At 44.9% G+C, this 22,428-nt stretch overlaps 1 protein-coding gene across 1 annotated transcript in view; it reads right to left on the bottom strand.

Moving 5' to 3' along the window:
• The window catches only part of SLC13A1 (solute carrier family 13 member 1), a 124,366-nt gene that overhangs the window by 64,584 nt on the left and 37,354 nt on the right, over window positions 1-22,428 (bottom strand). The window contains exons 5-8 of the mRNA XM_063927181.1: window positions 17,925-18,112; window positions 15,810-15,861; window positions 15,673-15,718; window positions 6,116-6,172 (exon numbers count right to left, since the gene is read on the bottom strand). Coding sequence (XP_063783251.1) covers window positions 6,116-6,172; window positions 15,673-15,718; window positions 15,810-15,861; window positions 17,925-18,112 — 343 coding nt within the window. The remainder of the gene's footprint in view (window positions 1-6,115; window positions 6,173-15,672; window positions 15,719-15,809; window positions 15,862-17,924; window positions 18,113-22,428) is intronic.

Genomic DNA, 22,428 nt, shown 5'->3' with positions numbered 1-22,428 from the left:
ATTTTTAGAAAATATCAGAATGTCATCCAAATATACCACTACACTTAGGTATAGCATATCTCGAAAGACTTCGTTAATGAATCCCTGGAAGACGGCAGGGGCGTTGCTGAGGCCAAACGGCATTACCAGATACTCGTAATGCCCATCCCTGGTATAGAAGGCCGTCTTCCATCCGTCCCCCTGTCGGATACGTATCAAATTATAAGCTCCCCTTAAATCAAGCTTGGTGAAAACTTGGGCTCCGTGAACTCTATCAAAAAGCTCCGTAATGAGCGGCAAAGGATACTTATTCTTAATGGTGACATCATTTAGACCATGATAGTCAATACATGGTCTCAGCCCTCCGTCCTTCTTCTTCATAAAAAAGAAACCCACCCCCGCCAGGGAGGTAGAGGGGCGGATGAATCCTTTCTGCAGATTAGACTTGATATAGTCCGACATAGCTTGGGTCTCGGGCAGTGATAAGGGATAAGTGTGACCCCGAGGTGGCATTTTCCCCAGAATGAGCTCAATGGGGCAGTCCCAGGGTCTATGCGGTGGAAGCTGATCGGCCGCTTGCTCCGAGAACACGTCAGAAAACTCCCGATAGGCCTCCGGAATGAGCCCTTCATCTGACTTGGAAGATACACGAAGCGGATAGACAGGGGTGAGACAATTTGAATGACAAAAAGAACTCCAAGATGTTATTTGTGTCGAACTCCAGTCGACGTGAGGGTTGTGAAGTTTAAGCCAAGGAAGGCCAAGAACCAGATCGTGGGGCATCTCACGAATCACTAAGAACTCCAGGTGTTCTTGATGCAGAGCTCCCACTTGCAGTTTGATTGGTACTGTGCAACTTGAAATCAGACCGTTAGAAATTTGGGTACCAATGATAGCAGTCAACGTAATAGGTCGTTCGACCGACCGTAGCTGAAAACCCAGATCCTGGGCAAAGGAAAGGGAAATAAAATTCCCTGCAGCCCCTGAGTCCAGCAGAGCCTTAACGGGTTTGGCTATTGACTCGGAGAACAGAGACACGGAGAGTAAACAGTCCACTGGCAGAGAAGGTTTAGAAGAAACTCCTCCTCCGGAACAAGCTTGGACTGCCCGTTTCCCGGGCGAGACTTGCAAAACTTGAGAAAGTGATCCGCGGCTCCACAGTGGAGGCAGAATCTACCCTCACGACAACGCTGACGTTCTTCTGGGGACAGCCGAGATCGATTAATCTGCATAGGTTCATCAGGACTTGGAATAACCGTTTGCTTAGATGGAAGAGATCGGACCCTTGATCGATCTGACCGACTACGTTCACCACCTCGTTCCTGCATGCAAAGATCCACCTTTACACAGAGCGAGATCAACTGTTCTAAAGAACCCGGCAAATCTCTAGTGACCAACTCGTCCTTTAGACGATCAGAGAGCCCGTTCCAAAAGGCAGCCCGAAGGGCATCATTATTCCAGCGCAGTTCTGAGGCTATGGTCTGAAAATTAATCACATACTGTCCCACTGAACGAGAGCCTTGTCGGACACGAAGCAAGTCTGCAGAGGCAGCGGTCATCCTGCTGGGCTCATCAAAGATCCTCCGGAATGACGTAATGAAATTGGTGTAACTAGAAACCAATGGATCAGATCGCTCCCATAACGGAGACACCCAATCCAACGCTGAACCCTCGAGCAAAGAAATAATGTATGCCACCTTGGACCGATCAGTAGGGAAGTTATGTGAAAGAAGTTCAAAATGTACCTCGCACTGATTGAGAAAACCACGGCAATTCTTTGGATTCCCATTATAGCGAGAAGGAGTAGGGAGCTGAAGGCGTGACCTGGTTCCAGAGGAGGATGGAATATTACTAGAGACAACCACTGGAGCTGGGGCCGGTACTACTGAAGCCAGAGAAGTCTGAATTTGATCCAGCCGGCCAGATAATTCCTGGAGATAATGCATCACCTGGCCCTGTGCTGCTTCCTGACTTTATACTCGAGAAATCAAGTCCTGGATGGTACTTGCCTCTGGGCTCCGATCCCCCGGGTCCATGAGGCCTGAGTATACTGTCACTGACCTAGGTTGGGGGTGTTGTGAACTCGGGGGTTCTCCCGATGGTAGGGGAGAGGAACCACAGTTGGGTCGGAACAGGGATGGCTTGATATAGGTCTTCCTCATACAGGACTCTGACAGTAAAGCTTGGTGAAAATATTAAAGAACTTTATTGCAGGAAGGGAGCAACACAATGTCACATAGCAGAGAATGAACGTATGGAGGGAATGTCCAGGCCTATAGGAGAACCTTGTAAGCAATGTTAAAGATTCCAGGAAAAGAAGTACTTGTGAGTGTTGGTACAAGATAATGGTGACTGAAGAACTTGTGAGTGATGTTTTTAAAGATACTGATGATTTGAAGAACTGGTGAACGGTGGTTAAAGACTCTGATGATTTGAAACACTTGTGAGCGGTGGTTGCTGATGATTTGTATGACTTGAGAGCGGTGACTAGAGATACTGATGATTTATAGAACTTGTGAGCGGTGGTTAAAGACACTGATGATTTGTATGACTTGAGAGCGATGATTAAAGACACTGTAGAACTTGGGAGCGGTAGTTAAAGACACAGATGACTTGTAGAACTTGAGAGTGGTGTTTAAAGACACTGAAGACTTGTAGAACTTGAGAGCGGTGTTTAAAGACACAGATGACTTGTAGAACTTGAGAGCGGTGTTTAAAGACACTGAAGACTTGTAGAACTTGAGAGCGGTGTTTAAAGGCACTGAAGACTTGTAGAACTTGAGAGCGGCGTTTAGCCCGCAGCCCACGCTGACTCCAAGAAGCACTGGTGACTGGATTGCAGAGGAACACACCAGCCGCTGTATACGCTGGAACTGTGCAGCAACTGGCACCTGTGGAAGCGCCGGATACACTAGGGTACGACTGCAGAGAGACTCGCCGGGAACAAGAGCACTGGCATCCACTTCAGGGGAAAAGACGATACTCAGGCGCCGAGGCGCTGCCTGGCGTCTGCCTTTGAATCTCCCGCCTCCGCTGGATTGGCGGAACAGTCTGATGACGTCACCTGCTCCCCGCCCACGTGATGCCGGGTGTCATGGCGGCGCCCCTGCCCCGGGAAACCGCCAGGAGCCACGCCAGCCAGGCGCCGGAGCCCGTGGACCATCGAAGGCCGCAACACAGACCAGCAGGCACGCAGGGGTAAGCGCGGTGAACGCCGCCTATGGCGTGTGACAGCCTCCTAGTGCAACAATGTGGTATTCCACACCATGTGCGTGATTAAAGCTATAAGTGAACCCATACCATGTATCAAAAGTTATTATGCTTATCTCATGTCTTTAAGAAGATCCTCATAAGGTCACGGATTCTTTTTCATAGGTTTTAATGAGATCCAGAGCACATAAAAACATAAAAACAAACATACATAGTGTAAAACTATTAACAAAAGTTGAACACCGTTATTTAAATGAATGCCCGTACATTAGAGAAAGTTAAAACTGCTTATCTGAACATCAGCATGCCAAATATTATTCAACGCTTTTCATCCGGATGGAGCTATGTCCCCTCCTTAAGACTTCCTCAGGGGTAATGTACTACCTATGTCTTCTTTTTTAATAATGAATGTTCACTGCCCACACTTGAACTATGACATGTTGTACTGGCTTTGACCCAGTGCTTTTAGCCATGACCTTGGCCTATTTCCTGATATCTCTGATATTAGTCAAAATCTGTCTAATAAGACAAGCCTAGGGGTCACAAACTTGGATTCCTATGGTGATATCCTGCCTTAATATTGATCCCGGTGAGAGCTGAAGTTTCCTTTAGACTTTGCCGCCCAGCTCCAGCCCCAATCACTAGCAGCATAGTAAGCCCCCATTTGCACTAAACATAACATTTACAACTTAAAACCTGGTAATTTTTTGTGTGTGTTCTATTGTCATCTCTGTGTGTATGTAATTTGTCCACTCTGTGCTGACGCATGTTCTCTGATTTATCATAAGATTTGAGATGGGATACTGAACTGCTGGCTGAAGATATTGGCTAGGCCTGGCCAACCTGTGACTCTCCAACTGTTGTGAAACTACACATCCCAACATGCCCTGCCACAGTTTTACCATACCCTAATAGCACAACAGTGGCAGGGCATGCTGGGACTTTCAGTTTCCCAACAGTTGTAGACAGAGGTGTTTTAAGATAGGAGGGGGCCCGTGTGCATACTCTGGGTTGGCCCCCTCCTCTCCACGGAGTCTTCTGCACATGCGCAGGTCTCCAGAAACATGGCGCCTGCCATGGTCTGGAAACTAATTATCTTTTCTGCTCATGCGCGGTGGCCACTTTTATGTGACTTTTTGCTGCAGCTGCTGCGGCCACAGCTTTCATCGCAGGACTCTGGAAAGGTGAGTATTAAAACAATATGGTTGCAATGTGTGTGATGTGGGCCCCCCGTGTGCACCGCAAGCATTGCTTCCATGACAGAAACGCCTATGGATGAAGAGCCACAGGTTGTCCAAGCCTGTTCTTGGACATTCAAAGCTACAGTGAGCTAACCCTGTTGATACTGGTTGCTGGTAAAATTAAGCATTGTGATTTTCTAGCAGAAATTCGTAGATAATATGATATATGACATACATACCAAAGCCAATTGCCTGTGATTTAAAAAAAAAAAAAAAGTTGTATTTTCCCTTTAGTAGGTATTGGGTTTATTTAATATTTATCATAATTGTCATTCAGCAGTTTGAATAAAACTGAAGTTTCAGATAAAAGAAACATATGTATAGATCTCATCCGCTACTCTACACTGCCCTTGGCAAAAAGAGAGATAAAGATCTACTGGAAGCTTTCATAAATGTCTTCCATATCATTACTTAATATTTCAATTGCATTTTCTGTAGTATATGTCCATATCTGGTTTCTTCTGTTGTGTCGTAACAGCTACCTCTAAGTAGCCATAATTGCTGAACACTGCTTGCAATTGGGAACCATGCCCCTCGGCTAAACAGAAGAGACAAACAAGTTTGACCATTAAGATCATATTAACATAATTCCAAGTTCCAGAAACACTGCAAGCTATGTGAGCTGGGACTTGATCACCTCCTGAAGGTAGATAAACTATGCACTGGAGATGGTGAAAAAGTCACTATCTAAGGTATGAAGGTGACAAAAATATATAAAAATGGAAGTCACATTAAAAGGTGCTTTACCATTTATTACTTATATACCCCCGCCCATTCCCTCCGCAGAGCCAAAGCAACCATTTTTCACAACCCAGTCTGAAACTGTGGTTATGTGATGGGGATGCAGTCAATTTACCGCCAATCAAAATACCGACGGTCGAAATCCCAACAGCATTTGACCGACGGTCAAAATCACGATAAGGTCAAAATCCCGACATGGACAAAAAAACGTCATTTAAAATACCGACAAGTTCAAAATACCGACATGTAAAATGGCAACAGGTCAAAATGCCGACATAAGTTTTTCATGGTTTTTTTCATTGTAACCGACTTGTTCATACTTTACCATCCCAGTGGACCAGGAGGGGGAATATAACAGTGTGCCGAGCGCAGTAAGGCACCGTGCCCGAAGCATGGCGAGCACACGTGGTACACTTATATGGTGTCCATGTCGACCTATGTTGACATACACACAAAAAACAATAAAAACCGCATGTCGGTATTTTAACCGGTCGGCATTTTACATGTCGGTATTTTGACCTTGTCTGTATTTTAACTGATGGTATTTTGTCCATGTCGGGATTTTGACCTTGTCAGGATTTTGACCGTCGGTCAATTGCTGTCGGGATTTTGATTGGAGGTATTTCATACCGATCACATGTGATGCTGTAGAGGAGATGCAGAGAGGCAGGGGGTGTTTGTTGGAGCCCTATCAGAATCTTCAATCACTTCTCCTTTACAGTCGTTTTCTGCTCCCATTACCCTCTCTACAGCCATCTCAAAGTTTGTTGTTCAGGTGGTAATGCCACTTTACAATAATATTGATGCTAGGATCTTAAGTTATTTTTTGACTTACTTTCTCATCAAAGTTAATTGGGTATATGTTGGACAATAATATATTGTATACGCTTTATGTACTCTCTTTTCATAGTAAATCCATTATTCTGTATTAGTCTAGATATTACCTCTTGCATGTCTTTTTCTTGATGATTGCAGATTGCATCTTCATAATCTTCATCCGCCTGTTTTAAAAACAAAAATAAATATTGAGATTAAAATTAATTTGTGTCTTAAGGCCCATACACATTAGACGATGTCGCTCTGTGAGCGACATCGTCTAACGTTTCCCCCTCCCGGGCCGGCCGGTCGGCGGCCGCCTGTATGCACTGAGCGATATGACAGCTCATATCGCTCAGTGACGTCACGCCCCCGCCAGCCCTGCATGAAGGTCGTGGACGACAGTCCACATCCTTCATGCATGCCCTACCGACAGCGACGATCGTTGCTGGCGGCATACACACTTAACGATAAAATGAGCGACGTCGCTCAAGGAGGGGGGAAATGAGCGATGTCGCTCATTATATCGTTAAGTGTGTATGGACCTTTAGTAGACACATCTATACAGTATGGGTTGTATGTAATGTTATGAAAATGGTTTGGGGCTGCACATGACTGCCTGAGGTCTTACATTTGAACACTAATCTCATACAGTATATATCCATGTGTGTGTGTGAGCAAACATTCCTTTGGTCCTTTCTCTCCAATCCCAATGCAGTATTACCTGTTAATGTGGGGAATGGGTGTGGGCATGCGCTTTCTTTACATGGCTGACTTTTGACAGACTTTGTAGAATTCTTTTATACTAGTATTGTAGACATGTCATTTGCAGGATCATGAGCATGCAAAATGCATGAACAAAGTTTAATGTACTGTAGGTCAGCACATCATTGTGTGCATGACATGCGTGGTGGCGAGGAGGGGAGCAGGTACTCTTTATCTGGGTCAGGGCCTGTTACTCCCATGTGCTCAGCTTCAGTGGTGTAACTAGACATTTTAGCGCGATGTGCAAGAAACAGCATCGGCGACCCCCCCTGCATATTTAAAACAGTGCCAATGCGAGCTGTAGGCGCGCGCCAAAATATAGGAGCGTGGCTTTATGGCGTGTCCACATAGCTCCCTTTTACACAGTAAGGCAGGCAGAGCTCCATTTTACACAGTACGGCAGGTAGAGTCCCCTTTTACACATTAGACAGGTATTTTACACAGTACGGCACGTAGAGTCACTTTTTATACATTACAGTAGCATAGTCCCATTTTACTCATAACAGCAGCAGAGTCCCGTTTTAAACATTATAGCAGCAGCAGAGTCCGTTTTTTCACATTACAGCAGCAGAGTTCCATTTTACACATTACAGTAGCAGAGTTCAATTTTACATATTACAACAGCAGAGTCCTCTTTTTACACCTTACAGCAGCAGAGTCCCGTTTTACACATTACAGCAGCAGAGTCCCATTTTACACATTACAGTAGCAGAGACCTGTTCACATTACAGCGGCAGAGTCCCGTTTTAAGCATTATAGCAGCAGAGTCACCCTTTGTTACATATTACAGCAACAGAGAGAGAGAGAGAGAGAGAGAGAGAGAGAGAGAGAGTGAGTGTGTGTATGTTTCTCAAGTCACTTGCTAGGGCAATGCGGCATCCAGGACTATCAGGCGCAGACACTCATTTACTTGCGCTCACAGCCCCCTCTCCAGGGCTCAGGCTGCAGTGGGTCTCACAGCAGAGGCAGCGGTGGCTCCTATATGGGACCAGGCGGCTGAAGGAGCGATCCCTCTCCACTTCAGAGGCGGCAAGTCTCCCTGGCGGCATCAATAGAGGCAGTGGCGGCTCCTATATGGGACCAGGGGGCTGAAGGAGTGCTCCCTCTCCACTTCAGAGGTGGCGGCGGAGCTCACAGCCAGAATTACCGCATGACGGGTAACACCAAATGGCATGCTCCCCATCCCTTACAGAGGTAGGCGCAGGCGGATAGCGGAAATTTCACTACTCCATCACTAACTAAAACAGCCATAGGTAGGGGTGCGCTGCCAGATGGTGCGCCTTCACTGCACTTGCGCTGTGGCAAGGCACCATTGGCACACACCTAGTTACGGCCCTGCTCAGCTTTGCCAAACATCTTTCTCATGCAAAATTTGCATCTTATTTGCATAAATAAAACAACTAGGAGTAACAAAATTACTCATCTAGATTACACTGATCAATTTGATGTGTGACACTTGTACATCTGTATGCAAATTGTAGCCCAATCCTACTCTGCCACTAGTTACCTGTTTTTTTTTTTCTCGTTTTTTTTTCTTTTCTTTTTTCTTTTTTTTTCCCTCCATTGCTCGCTTCCACTCCACCATGTGTTTTTCCTGTAATGTTTACCTCCACTGATTGCACACCTTTCCATTGTGCCCTACATGCAGGGTACATCATACTACAACATAAGCATCAGTTTTCCCACATTTGACCTTGGCCCTTGTATGGCTCACCTCCCACAGTGTAACCTCCAAAGTGCGCCCAACATGGCTGCCCCATATGGTACACTTGTGGATGGGATGAAAAATACATGGGCCTGATGGTTTTGATGGAACCCTACTCTAAACTGTAGGACTCTGAAATCACCCCCATTTTGTGTCATCACTTCTAGGGGTGGACTATCCCACCCTGGGTAATCCTACGCCGAGCGCCTAATATGGCTGCTGCACCTGGTACCTTGTGAGGGTGGAATACACAACCCTTGGAAGTTATTACCCAAAATGCCTACACCAATCCTGCGTTATGCTTTCTGTGGGCTTAAGGTTTTCTTTTATGTCTGTTGCTTGTCAATTGTTGTATTACTCAAATCCTCTGTATCATGTGCATTGTTTTTGATGTCTGTAAAGCGCCTTGAGTCCTGTTGGAGAAAAAGCGCTATATAAATAAAATTATTATTATTATTATATTATTAAATGAGTCTGATCCTGTATACAAAGTGCCAAGATGCAGCAGCAATGGCTTTTTTCTCATACCAAGTACTGTTGTGTTTCTTCTGTGACTTTGTGCATGTGTAAAACGAAGTCCTATGTTCTTAAAATAGCAGCCTAGAGTCTCTAGTACACTGTGAGTAGTGTTTTGCTGTGTCACATAATTTAAAGAGCATCTCTGTCATGGCAGGTATCTCTCACCGTATGTCATATAGATGCAAAATGCATGATCGTGTAACCCCATTAGAATTGCTACAGACATATGAGTGACATTTGGTTCCCTTTTCCCCTGCAAAATGCATCCTGGCTGAATGTTTTGTGACTTGCAGCAGGAAAAGGGTTAAAGACATATTGCATGCTGCAGCTGGCACACACTGGGAAGAGTTACCTGCCAGTGGTGACAGTTGGTGCTAAACAGAGGCGGCCATTTTGAGGAGGGAGAGCTGCGCAGCAGAGAGACCAGTGTCGCAGTGTTTCCCCTGGTACCTGAGAAATGATCAGTGGGTAGTGTGGTATAGCCGCCGGAGCTCCCATATAATGCTGCTGTGCTCCATTGTCTCCAGGAGTATACTGTCAGCAGCCAAAGTGACAGAGAACAGGAACACTGCCTAGGCGGGCTGATGGGCTGAGCCTCCCCGTAGGAGGAGGGTTGTGTGCGGATCAGCCCCAGACTACTGAATACCCAGGACCTGACAGCTGCTGACATCCAAGACTGGGTCTGCTGCAAGAAGGCGGGCAAGAGGCGCAGACCCTCCCATTAAAAGGGGTGGGCAGGGGGTGACATAAAACATACTCCATCTGTGAGGAGTTGGGCAGTGATCGGCACAGACATACCCTCTGAGCAGAAGACCCACGCATTATTTCCAGCTGATTTTTAGAAAAAAAATGAAAAATTATAGAAAGCAATTTTTTTCCTGCAAAAAAGTGCTCTCATTAAATTTGGGGTACATAAAAATGGGTATAAGTATATATTTGGGTCATTTTAGGGGACAGTGGAAATGGACCGATTACTCCCACCTGTAAGTCTAAAAACACTTGCCCTACTTATAAAGCACCCCAATATTCCCGTCCCATACCTTGTACCCCAATTTCCATTACTTTGCATTTTTTTACCCCAATAATTACATGTCATTATTGGCCAATTAAAAATAATTAAGAACTTCTAAAGTGCCTAATTAGTTACTCAAGGAGGTGTTCCAGGGGTTCTGAACCAAATCCCAACATTTTTACATTAAAATAGGGATTTTGCACTGCTTATCACCTGCTCAAAGGTAGTGAAGTGAGAGCCGCAATAAGCCCTATGGAGACTTTTCGCAGAAAACTTATCGCCGCTATTGGGATACCGAATTATCGCATTTGTGATCATTTATTGCAAAATTGTGTTATTGCAGCTAATAGGATACCGCCCATAAGGGGAGATTTATTAAAGCTTGGAGAGAGATAAAGTACCGACCAGTCAGAGCTCCTAACTGTAATTTTTAAAACACAGCCTGTAGAGAGCTGATTGGTCGGTACACTATAGCAACCAATCAGATGCTGTGTATCATTTCTAAAAGGTAATAGAGACATGATCGATTGCTATGGGCAACATCACAAATTCTCTTTTTTAGAAGCTTTAATAAATGTACCTCTTTCTCTCTCCAAGCTTTGATGTATAGCAGCAAATTTCTAAATCAGTAGATTGTGGGCCTTGGGCCTAATTCAGCAAGGATTGCAAATTCTGCTAATTAGCAGAATTTGCAATCCTTTTGCTCGCATACTGGGTGCCGCCCATCGCAGGGCAAGGCCACCCAGCATACTGACCGTCGTTTCCCTCACCTACAACAAGCAGAAATTGCGATGCTTGATAGCAGAAATAGAGGATGCCTCCTGCCAGAGCAGCTTACCTGAGCCCGCAGGAGGCCCACCATGGCCTGATCATGGCGGCTGCGTGTGACATCACGCAGCTTCCACGTTCACGCCCCCGTTCGCTCCACACTGCTCCCCATTCGTGACACCCCTCCCCCGCAATGCTCCGTCTCCACCATGGGAACAAAGCGTTGCCACCACCCCTGCCCCGCGACCACCACTGCCTGATTGACAGGCAGAGGCAATCACATTTTCTACGGCCCCCATGCAGAAAGTGCAGGCGCATGTGCAGGACGGGACGATCGTAATAATTCCGGTTGGATCACGATTTGCAGTCCAACCTGAATTAGCCCCCATATTCAGTAAGGATTGTAAATTCTGCCACACCTTTTGCTCACATGCTGGTTGCTGCCCATCGCATGGGAAGGCCGCCCAGCATGCAAACTCCCACCCAGCAATGCGATCACTGAAATTGTGGATACTTCCTGCCGGCGCAGCCTGGCTACGATGGCAGTAGGCCCGCCTCCATTTTTCCTACCTCAGCGGCTATGTGTGACAACGAAACAAAGCAATAACACCCACGCCACGCCCCCGTTCATGCCGCCATGCCTCAGATTCGCAAACGCTGCCCCCACAACGGTCCGCCTTGGAAACTGAGCATTGCTGCCCCCGAAAACACCTGTGCCTGTCAATCAGGCAGAGGCCTTCGTAATTACTATGGGTGACCCGCAGTAAATGCGGGCGCATGCGCAGGACGGGACCTGCGCATTCACCTGCAGGGTGAACACAAAAATTACAGTTGGATCACGAATTGCGATACAACCTGAATTAGCCCCTATGAACCACAATGCAGATTTTGTAACCAGGGATCCATACAAATAGTATAATTTAATTATAAGCAGGTTGCAAATCAGCATGGAAGACCACAGGAAAAGATGTAGAAATGTTTAACATCTTTCTCATTAGATAAATTGATCAAATAATTGGATATTTTTATGTGACAGACATCATTATAAACACGTAAACTTGCACCAGGCCTAACGGATGGGCAAAGCTACTGTACATCTGCTAAGGCAGATTAAATGACATACAGTAGTGGACACTGTTAGAATTATTACAAGGGGCATGGTTAATTTGTGTCTACATGCCTTTACTTTGCTGCACATACTCTACGCCTGATCTCCCCTGATCCACATTGCCAAGCAAAAGGGCTACAGTACAAGCAGAAGATAAGCTAAACTGAATTTACTGGAGACAAGTTGTTTGCATACAGTAGGCTAGATACAGTATCTGTTTGCATACAGTAGGCTAGATACAGTATCATGGTGCAAACGGCTACATTAGCTGCCAATGGGTTTTGATTTGCTAAACAGTAGTTTAGTATAAAACCATAGATTAATAAATAGTGCATTTTTTTTTTGCATTTGATTGATGTTGATACAATCTTAAAACTTGTTATTGTCCATTCAGTTTATTATGTGTAGTATAGCCTTGCACACTTACTCAAGGAGGTAAAATTAAAAAAAAAATCTGGGTACACACACCTTTGCGAACACTCGGCCGATTAGGTAAACGGTCACAATCAGCTACGTATTGTGTACCCTGTGAGCCCCTGTGAGTCCAGAACACACTGTGTTAGAAATAGCAATGGGTTTTCTATAGGATCGAGAGGTCGGTCAGATAAATATTAAACAACACATGAGACGCGACCTCCCGATCCTGCCTACTGTAGAAGCCATTTATTGGCTAACACTCCAGCAACGGTCCTGCATACACATATACACCGATATCGGGTGAACACGCCAACCATTGTTTAAGTGTGGTCCCAGCTTAAGAAGAGAATCTATATTTAACAAATCAGGCTCATCCTCACTCTATAAAGGTGCATACACACGGAGAGATTTTGACTATGAGAGATTTTGACTAACTTTTCCCTTGAACTGGCAGTAGGAGATTTTGACTAACTTTACCAGAGATTTTGTCTAACTATGCAAGAGATTTTGGCTATGGGAGATTTTGGCTATGGGAGATTTTGACTATCTCATTTAAATAAGGGGATGAGTGTCATATATAGGACGATTTTACAGGGTGGCTGGTATTTAAATAGCTAAAAGTTAAAAAAATAATTTGCGTGGGGTCCCCCCTCTTATGTAAAACCAGCCTCGGGCTCTTTGAGCCAGTCCTGGTTGTTAAAATACAGAGGAAAAAATTAGTAGGGTTCCCCCATATTTAGACAACCAGCACCGGGCCCTGCGTCCGGTCCTGGTTTAAAAAATACGGGGGACAAAAGACATAGGGGTCCCCCGTATTTTTAAAACCAGCACCGGGCTCCACTAGCCAGGGAGATAATGCCACAGCCGGGGGACACTTTTATATTGGTCCCTGCGGCCGTGCCATTACCCCCCCAACTAGTCACCCCTGGCCGGGGTACACTGGAGGAGTGAGGACCCCTTAAATCAAGGGGTCCCCCCCTCCAGCCACCCAAGGGCCAGGGGTGAAGCCCGAGGCTGTCCCCCCCATCCGTGGGCGGTGGATGGGAGGCTGATAGCCTTTCAATAGTAATATTGTTCTTTACAGGTGGCCTACAGGTCCCAGCAAGCCTGCCCCAGCATGCTGGCACTTGGAGAACCACAAGTTCCAGCATGCCCGGACATAAAGGGCCCACTGGCACCTGTACTCCACCTGTAAAGAAAATATTGGAAAAAAACCAGGACACGTTCTTTAAAAAATCCTTTATTAAACTGGGTCTTCACCTGGGAGGCAGCGGCCTTTAAGCTCTTTTGCATGGCCGCCGCCTTCCCAGGGCTTCCGGCGTCTTCACCTGGGGGGGCGCCACCTCCCCAGGGCTTCTGGGGTCTTGCTCCGGCGTCTTCACCTGGTGGGCGGCGGCTGCTAAGCTCTTTTGCATAGCCGCCGCCCATCCAGGACTTCCACGGCGTCTTCAGTCTTCAGGAGCTCTTCTCCGCTCCTCCTCCGCCGTCGGACTGAAAGCCGCTGCCTCGCGCTGACTTATATAAGTCAGTGGGAGGGGGCGGGGCGATGACGCGGCGAGCCGAGATTGGCTCGCGGCGGCCATCTTGAATTTCAAAAATGACGCTGAGGCGCCATTTTTGAAACTGGTACCGCTTCGCTGCCAAACTCTGCAAGATAAAGGTAAATTTCTGCCACCCGCACCGCCGCCGCCCGCACCACCGCCTCAACACGCCGCCGCCCACACCGCCACCGCAACCCGCCGCCGCCCGCACCGCCGCCACAACCCGCCACCGCCCACACCGCCACCGCAACCCGCCGCCGCCCGCACCGCCGCCACCACCCACCGCCGGCAACATCGCTATCGCTGGGAAAAATCGCTGGCCTCTAGCGATTTTAACTAACTTTCCCAGCGACATAGCCAAAATTGACTTGCCTGCACTGACTATTTTTCCCAGCGATAGCGACCTGGCGGGGACGCGCATCGCTATCGCTGCCTGTGTACACACGGAGCGATCTGCACTAACTTTCTGAGCGATTTTGACTATATAGTCAAAATCGCTCAGTTATATCGCTCCGTGTGTATGCACCTTTAGAGCTGCTACTGTGAATCACTTCAAATGCAAATCATGTGTGACATTATCGCTAACTCACACATTCTATAACATGCTACCATTTGTGCTCTAATAATCATTGTACAAACAGACGGGATACAGTCATTAGGTTGACAACACTTAGGCCGACCACTATTGGTCGACATGCATTGGGTCGACATGGTCACTAGGTCAACATGGTTACTAGGTCAACATGGTTACTAGGTCGACATGGAAAAAGGTCGACATGAGTTTTTTAAAAAATCTTACATTTTTTGAACTTTTTCATACTTTACAATCCACGTGGACTACGATTGGGAATATTAATCTGTGGCGAGCGCAGCAGTAGCAGAGCGAAGCAACTTGCCCAAAGCATGGCGAGCGAAACGAGCCATGCGAGGGGACACGGTGCACTATTTGGGGTTTCCCGTCACTTTACGAATAAAATTACACCAAAAAAGTAAAAAAAACTCATGTTGACCTTTTTCCATGTTGACCTAGTACATATCGACCTAATGACCATGTCGACCTAGTAACCGCATTGACCTAATGCATGTCGACCAATAGTGGTTGACCAAATGACTGTCGACCTAAGTGTGGTCGATCTATTGACCCATACCCCAAACAGACACATATCAAAATAAGGAAAATGCATTAAATATATAATAATACACTATAAAAACATTCACTTTGCAACAATGACACAAACTCTCACTAAGATAGACAGCACAAACACACAATAATACATTTTCTGATACAGGACCTGATTCAGAGATGGACGGAAGTTCAATGTCACACGCAAGCAGCATTGAATTTCTGGCTTCGTAAGCTGGGATCCAACATTGCGACCATCGGTGTTCCCTGCAGAGATCAGCTGAGGAAGCCTTAGCTTACACAGCTGGCCAAAGGAAGCAGGAGCTGCGAGGCCAGGAAGTCTACATAGTGGCACGCAGACCCTTGGTTCTTCCCTCCGGCCTCTCCCTATCCTCTTTCCACCCCCTCAATGCTGCTGCATGTCAGCCAGGCAGAGGGGAGCTACGGGATCATTGCAAGGCCCGTTCTGCGCATGTGCATTACGCACTTTGCACAGTGTTAGATTCATGATAATCGGGAATCTACGTGGTTGTCATTACCTGCACTGAGCTCTGAATTAGGCCCTAATGAAGTACATACAGATATTCATCTTCATATACATTCAAATAAACCATCAATAGGAAAGGCATCACTGTACATTAGTTTTAACTCTATAACAATTCTTTCCCTGTAGGCAATGACCAGATCAGTTATCCTAGTTATCATTGGTAGAGAAATAGAAACCTACTGTGCAGTTCTTCTTGCTCCCATTAGGCATTGCTCCATTACTGTACCTGCAAGAAATACATTGTTATAAATGTAAGTTGTATTAGCGGAAGTTAAAGGTGACAAAGGTTCATTATTCTGTACAATTTTAACCCTTACCCATTAATATGTTTCTCTGGTTCACATTTTGTATCCATTTCAGTGCTGTTTTCTGTAAATAGTCAACACAAATATAATATTAAGTTCATAGTTTTTTTCATGATTGATTTTAATACATACAGTCAGGGGCGGATTGGGAACAAAAAGCGGCCCTGGTAAAATTTGTACTAGTGGCCCCACATGGGCAGCACCAGAGGTGTAAGGTCTGGCCATGGGCCATGGCAGCAGCACCCTCCCCCCAAGACTTTCCAGATAGTGGGCATGTCCAGCATCAAGGGGGAAGTTAAAAAGAAATAAAATTAAATATTATGAGCACATTATATGATACACCTTCACAATTTAGGAAACTATATAATTCTTTAGAAAGATATATTTTCTTGCTTTTTACACCAACCGTATCCCAATCACTATTCACTCAATCTTATATGTCAGCCAAGCAGGCAGACAGAGCATACACTAGATCATCTGCAATCACAGGCTAAGTGGCAAAGTAATTTTCATATATGCAAATTATTTTGAATCTTATTCAGTATGTCTATAAATAGGACCATGTGTCCTCAAACAAAACAGGCCCTGCTGATGCGTCGGCCCACCGGGAATCTTACCTATAAGCCCTATGCCCAATCCGCCTCTGCATACAGTATGTACTGTAGCTAGGAATGTGCCTAATACTGTAGTTGCTGTCATGGTCCTCCAGTAGTCCTTATATCACAGAGATAGACAACCTGATACATATCAGGGGCTGCATACTGTAGGTGGCCCTCTAACCTTCATATGACCACACATTGGGCCTAGTTCTGAGCCAGATGCAGCTGCATATTCTGAGTCGCATGGATGTTGACTGTATCTCTGCTTGTGTGAAATGGTTGTTTCTAGGTGGTATCTGGGCAACAATGTTGTGGTCACTCACAAGAGGTTCATCTCATGGTAGTGTCATGGTAGTATCATGGACATTAGCTAGAGTTCCATGCTATTCTGAGGCTCGCATACAGTGAAGGGAAGATCCCAATGCACCCAGCATGTGGTTCCAGTGCAAGTCGTAATACTAATGCTGGCAGTTGCGGCTGCAGAAAACGAAGGCTTCCTGTTTGAATCCGTACAGATACTGACATTAGCATAATGTAGTAAATCTGTCTTCTGTGGCTTCCCACAATTATAGCCACTTTGTGACTGACTCAGGCCCATTACCCTTAATCTCAGTAATCTGTAATAAGACCTTTTATTCAAGTGTTAAAAGCTGTGACAAATCTGACTATAAAGTAGGAAGGAACTTGGGACTGCAAGTGGAAGACTCGGAGGTCCAAATGCAGCCCGAGGGTCATCAAGGTTCTATACCCTCATTCACTGGAGAATTATGTGATGATAGGAACATCTGCATGTACAGTTCTGTAGCAAATTTAGTTGTTTTGTTACAATATGTCACACAAGCTACTGTATATTGGTGGTCATTCCGAGTTGATCACTAGCTGAATTTGTTTCGCAGCGCAGCGATCAGGCTAATAATCGGCAGTTCTGCGCATGCGTATGTGGCGCATTGCGCACGCACGACATACGGGCACAACGAACGATGTCGTTTTGCACAGGGTCTAGCGATGCATTTCAGTCGCACTGCTTGGTGCAGAGTGATTGACATAAAGTGGGCGTTTCTGGGTGGCAACTGACCGTTTTCAAGGAGTATGCGGAAAAACGCAGGCGTGCCAGGAAAAACGCAGGCGTTGCTGGGCGAACGCTGGGCGGCTTTGTGACGTCAAATTAGGAACTGAATAGTCTGAAGTGATCACTAGCGCTGAGTAGGTTTTGAGCTACTCTGAAACTACACAAAAAAAATTTGTAGCCGCTCTGCGATACAACCGTTCACACTTCTGCTAAGCAAAAATACACTCCCAGTGGGCGGCGGCATAGCATTTGCACGGCTGCTAAAACTAGCTAGCAAGCGATTAACTCGGAATGACCCCCATTGTCAGTGCACTAAAAGCTTCACAATGAAAGAGTTGAAATTCCTTGAACAGAGATCAGCTTACAGAGAAAGTAATAAATAGACTGATTAACATGCAAAATAATGGCAAGAAAGAAGAAATGCACACTGGTTTTAGTTAAGTAGAAAATTTTATGTACCGTCAAGTTCAAATACTTCATTGCAAATGCCTTCTGATGAATTAATTTGCATGGCATCAACTTCTGCCTCGGCATTAATGATCTGCTGTGCGACAGCTTCCACTATTGGCATTACCATGGCAGCTGTAGAGGTGTTGCTGAGCCACATGGACAGGAAGCCAGTACTGAACATAAATCCAAGCATAAGCCTGTATATGGGTACATGAGTGAAAATATATATTTAGCATCTAAGCTGCACAATTAATAAAAATCATAAATACTAAGCACCAGATGCACCATAAATAAGTTTGGTTAATACATCCTAAATTGTCTTATTGTATGACATTCTAATTCCAAATTAAGACGTGGGTCATACTGCTTATAGACATGGCTGACACAATTATGCTTTATATGCAGATCAGATGAACTTGTTCATTCTTTGAGTAATAATTATATAGAGTACAGACATTTATGAAAACTAGTGCACAAAACATGCTGTATCTCACAGCAACCAATTAGATTATTGCTTTTGTAGCACAGTTTAGGAAATGGAAGACATTGGTTACACTGGCAAACGCAGGATTTCTAGAGGGGGGTTTCCAAATTCAATCTGCAAATATCCCACCCTGCAGAACATGGAATACGGTATAGCTGATCTATAGTATAGGCTGTATCAAACATATTTAAATAATATAAATAAGATAAGTGGTCAGGAAAAGGTTAAAAAGACTATAATAAATATATGCACAAACATCATAGAACCAGTACCGCACTTTCTAAGTACACATTCTACCACCTCATGGTAAGGCTCCTGTCTCTTCTTTCTGGTAGCTGCTCTTTGGCCCAGTGCACTGAACCATGCAGAACCACATACACACAGAGCAAACTTGGTAGAAAAAGCTGCTACCACTGGGCATTTGCAGCAGCTCTGAATGATGCTGCAGAAGCTCTAGTAATCGTATTATAGGGCAAAAAAAGAAATACCAAGGTATTCGCCCGGCGCTGTCAAGAGGGGCTGCTAAACCTTTTAAGCAGCTGTATAAAGGATAGTTAGTCCCTGTTAGAACAAATAGAATATGGGTGTGTAAACAGCGCTAGAAAAACTGGATATGGAAATTAATAATCACAATTTATTATAAAAATTGTTGCAACAAATAAAACATTAAATTCATATATATATATATAGGTATATTAGTAAAATAAATTCGGTAAAAAGATGTCAAAAATAGGGCAGGCACAGCTAATTTGTTTGGTGTATTACCACATGAGGATGCCGGACATAATGTACTGAAGAAAATTCTTGGAATTATGCCATAGTCCTGGGTGCACTTTGCAATGCTAGCAGGTGAATGTCCAAAGATTGTGCGAACCTTGTTTGCTTGGTTCCAACCAGAAGAAGACCTCTTTATAGCTGGATCTCTGGTGCTTGCATGGACTTCTGCTACTTCCCAATTGCTGAGGGACTTCTAGGCTTATTCCAGGTATGATTGATGATTCAGTAGTACACGGCTCCTCCAGACCAACGCGTTTCGCTGTATCCACAGCTTTTTCAAGGTATGTGTGCCCATATTGTGAGTGCCCTTTTTAAAGGCTGTGCTAATTGCCCATCATTGACAGCTGAGATCATTTACAAGTTTTTAAATAAATAACAAAACAAAACCATATCCAGTTTAATTCATTTTTATATATAGGGGACAGATGTATATGAACTTCAAACTTAGTTTTGAATAATATCAACGGATTTATATATCAAAACCATTTAAAACATTTCCTGTTTCCATGTATGGGTCACATGACCGCATACCTGGACATCCTGTCAGTGGAACGCATACTTGCTCTTTATTGGTTAGATTTAACATGTTTTCCGATCACGTGGCTCTTTAGGCTGTTAATACAGACCTGCCACGTGATCGGCATACCCGCAGGGTATCACGTGGCAGGTCTGTATTAACAGCCTAAAGAGCCACGTGATCGGAAAACATGTTAAATCTAACCAATAAAGAGCAAGTATGCGTTCCACTGACAGGATGTCCAGGTATGCGGTCATGTGACCCATACATGGAAACAGGAAATGTTTTAAATGGTTTTGATATATAAATCCGTTGATATTATTCAAAACTAAGTTTGAAGTTCATATACATCTGTCTCCTATATATAAAAATGAATTAAACTGGATATGGTTTTGTTTTGTTATTTATTTAAAAACTTGTAAATGATCTCAGCTGTCAATGATGGGCAATTAGCACAGCCTTTAAAAAGGGCACTCACAATATGGGCACACATACCTTGAAAAAGCTGTGGATACAGCGAAACGCGTTGGTATGGAGGAGCCGTGTACTACTGAATCATCAATCATACCTGGAATAAGCCTAGAAGTCCCTCAGCAATTGGGAAGTAGCAGAAGTCCATGCAAGCACCAGAGATCCAGCTATAAAGAGGTCTTCTTCTGGTTGGAACCAAGCAAACAAGGTTCGCACAATCTTTGGACATTCACCTGCTAGCATTGCAAAGTGCACCCAGGACTATGGCATAATTCCAAGAATTTTCTTCAGTACATTATGTCCGGCATCCTCATGTGGTAATACACCAAACAAATTAGCTGTGCCTGCCCTATTTTTGACATCTTTTTACCGAATTTATTTTACTAATATACCTATATATATATATGAATTTAATGTTTTATTTGTTGCAACAATTTTTATAATAAATTGTGATTATTAATTTCCATATCCAGTTTTTCTAGCGCTGTTTACACACCCATATTCTATTTAATCGTATTATAGGGGCTAATTCAGGTTGGATCGCAAATTGCGATCCAACCGGAATTTTTGCGGTGGGCCCGCGGGCGCATGCGAAGTGCCCGTACTGCGCATGCGCCCGCACTTTCTGCAGGGGGCCGCAGAAAATGCGTTCACCTCTTCCTGCCAATCAGGCAGAGGCAGTCGTGGGGCAGGAGGGGGGGCGGCAACGCTCCATTTCCAGGGAGGATACGGAGCATTGCGGGGGCGGGGCGACCCGAGTGGTGGGTGGTACAGTGCGAATGGAGGCGTATCGGAGAAGTGGTCATGGCGGCTGCCTGATGACACATGCAGCCGCTGCGACAGGTAAAATGGTGCCAGGACTCCTGCGGCCGCAGCTAAGCTGCGCCGGCAGATATGTCATCTTTAATTTCTGCTGACAAGCAGAAATTGCGAAGCAATTGCAATTTCTGCTTGTCAAAGGTGGGAAAGGCACCCATCAGTATGCTTGGCGGTCCCCAGCATGCGAGCAAAAGGATAGAAAATGCTGCTGATTAGCAGAATTTGCTATTCTTACTGAATTAGCCCCTATATACCATTGGTTTTGTTGTACTAAATTTGCCACTTGCAAGGGGCACAAAATATATTTATTGTTTCTCTTACGTCCTAGAGGATGCTGGGGTCCATTTTAGTACCATGGGGTAAAGACGGTTCCGTAGGAGCCTTCGGCACATTAAGACTTTTTAACAGTGTGAACTGGCTCCTCCCTCTATGCCCCTCCTCCAGACCTCAGTTTAGAAAATGTGCCCGGGAGACTGAATGCACACCAGTGGAGCTCTACAGAGTTCTGCTGGAAAAGAAGTTTGATATCCCTAGAAGGTTGCGGGTAGCGTACCCTTTCCCTGAAGAGGATAGATGTAAGTGGGAGCCACCCCCAATGATAGACACCTCAGTCTCAAGGTTGTCAAAGAAAATCATTTTACCCATTAAAAGAACCTGCTGACCGCAAATTAGAGATGACTTTAAAGTCCATCTATGTTGCTACGGGTATGTTACTCAGGCCCGCAATTGCTTCTGCGTGGGTAGGTAACGCAGTGGAAAAGTGGGCAGACAATTTAATTGCTAATATTGACACGGTCGATAAAGATAATATGCTGCAAATTCTAGGTCATATCAAAGATTCTGCAGGTTACTTGGTTGAGGCTATGAAGGACGTTGGCTTACTGGGCTCAAGGGCCTCTGCTATGGCGATTTCAGCCCGCAGGGCGCTCTGGATCCGCCAATGGAATGCTGACGCTGAATCCAAAAGAAATATTGAGGCGCTCCCCTATAATGGTGAGGTCCTCTTTGGAGAGAAACTAGATGCCATGATATCAACTACTACATCTGGCAAGTCAGCATTTCTGAAGATAGACAGTTGAGAAGATCCGCGACAAGAAAAGAACCCCTAGTCACCAAAAATTATGGTTAAAAGTATGTAAAAAGGGGTCTATGAACCAGATACCTATAATTGCTGTGAAAATCTGTCACAGGCAAAGGTTGGTGTTGCTCCCCAGAGTCAGAAAGTCAAAATAGAAATAGAGAGGAAAGAAGACTCTATTTTGGGGGCACTCTTTAGAAATACAAGACAGGGCTATTGTAGTCCAAATTGTCATAAAACGTAACCTTTATTTCTACATTAAAAATTATAACAATGTGACGAACATAAAGAATTATACATAGACCTAATTGCTATAGTAATACTGCAACACAACTAATCATATGTGTTGACTAACCAAAACAATATT

The sequence above is a fragment of the Pseudophryne corroboree genome, chromosome 6, assembly GCF_028390025.1.
Source record: "Pseudophryne corroboree isolate aPseCor3 chromosome 6, aPseCor3.hap2, whole genome shotgun sequence".
In the NCBI taxonomy this organism is placed as follows: domain Eukaryota; kingdom Metazoa; phylum Chordata; class Amphibia; order Anura; family Myobatrachidae; genus Pseudophryne; species Pseudophryne corroboree.
The sequence above is the reverse complement of the archived record's forward strand: the minus strand, read 5'-3'. Positions and strand labels throughout refer to the sequence as shown.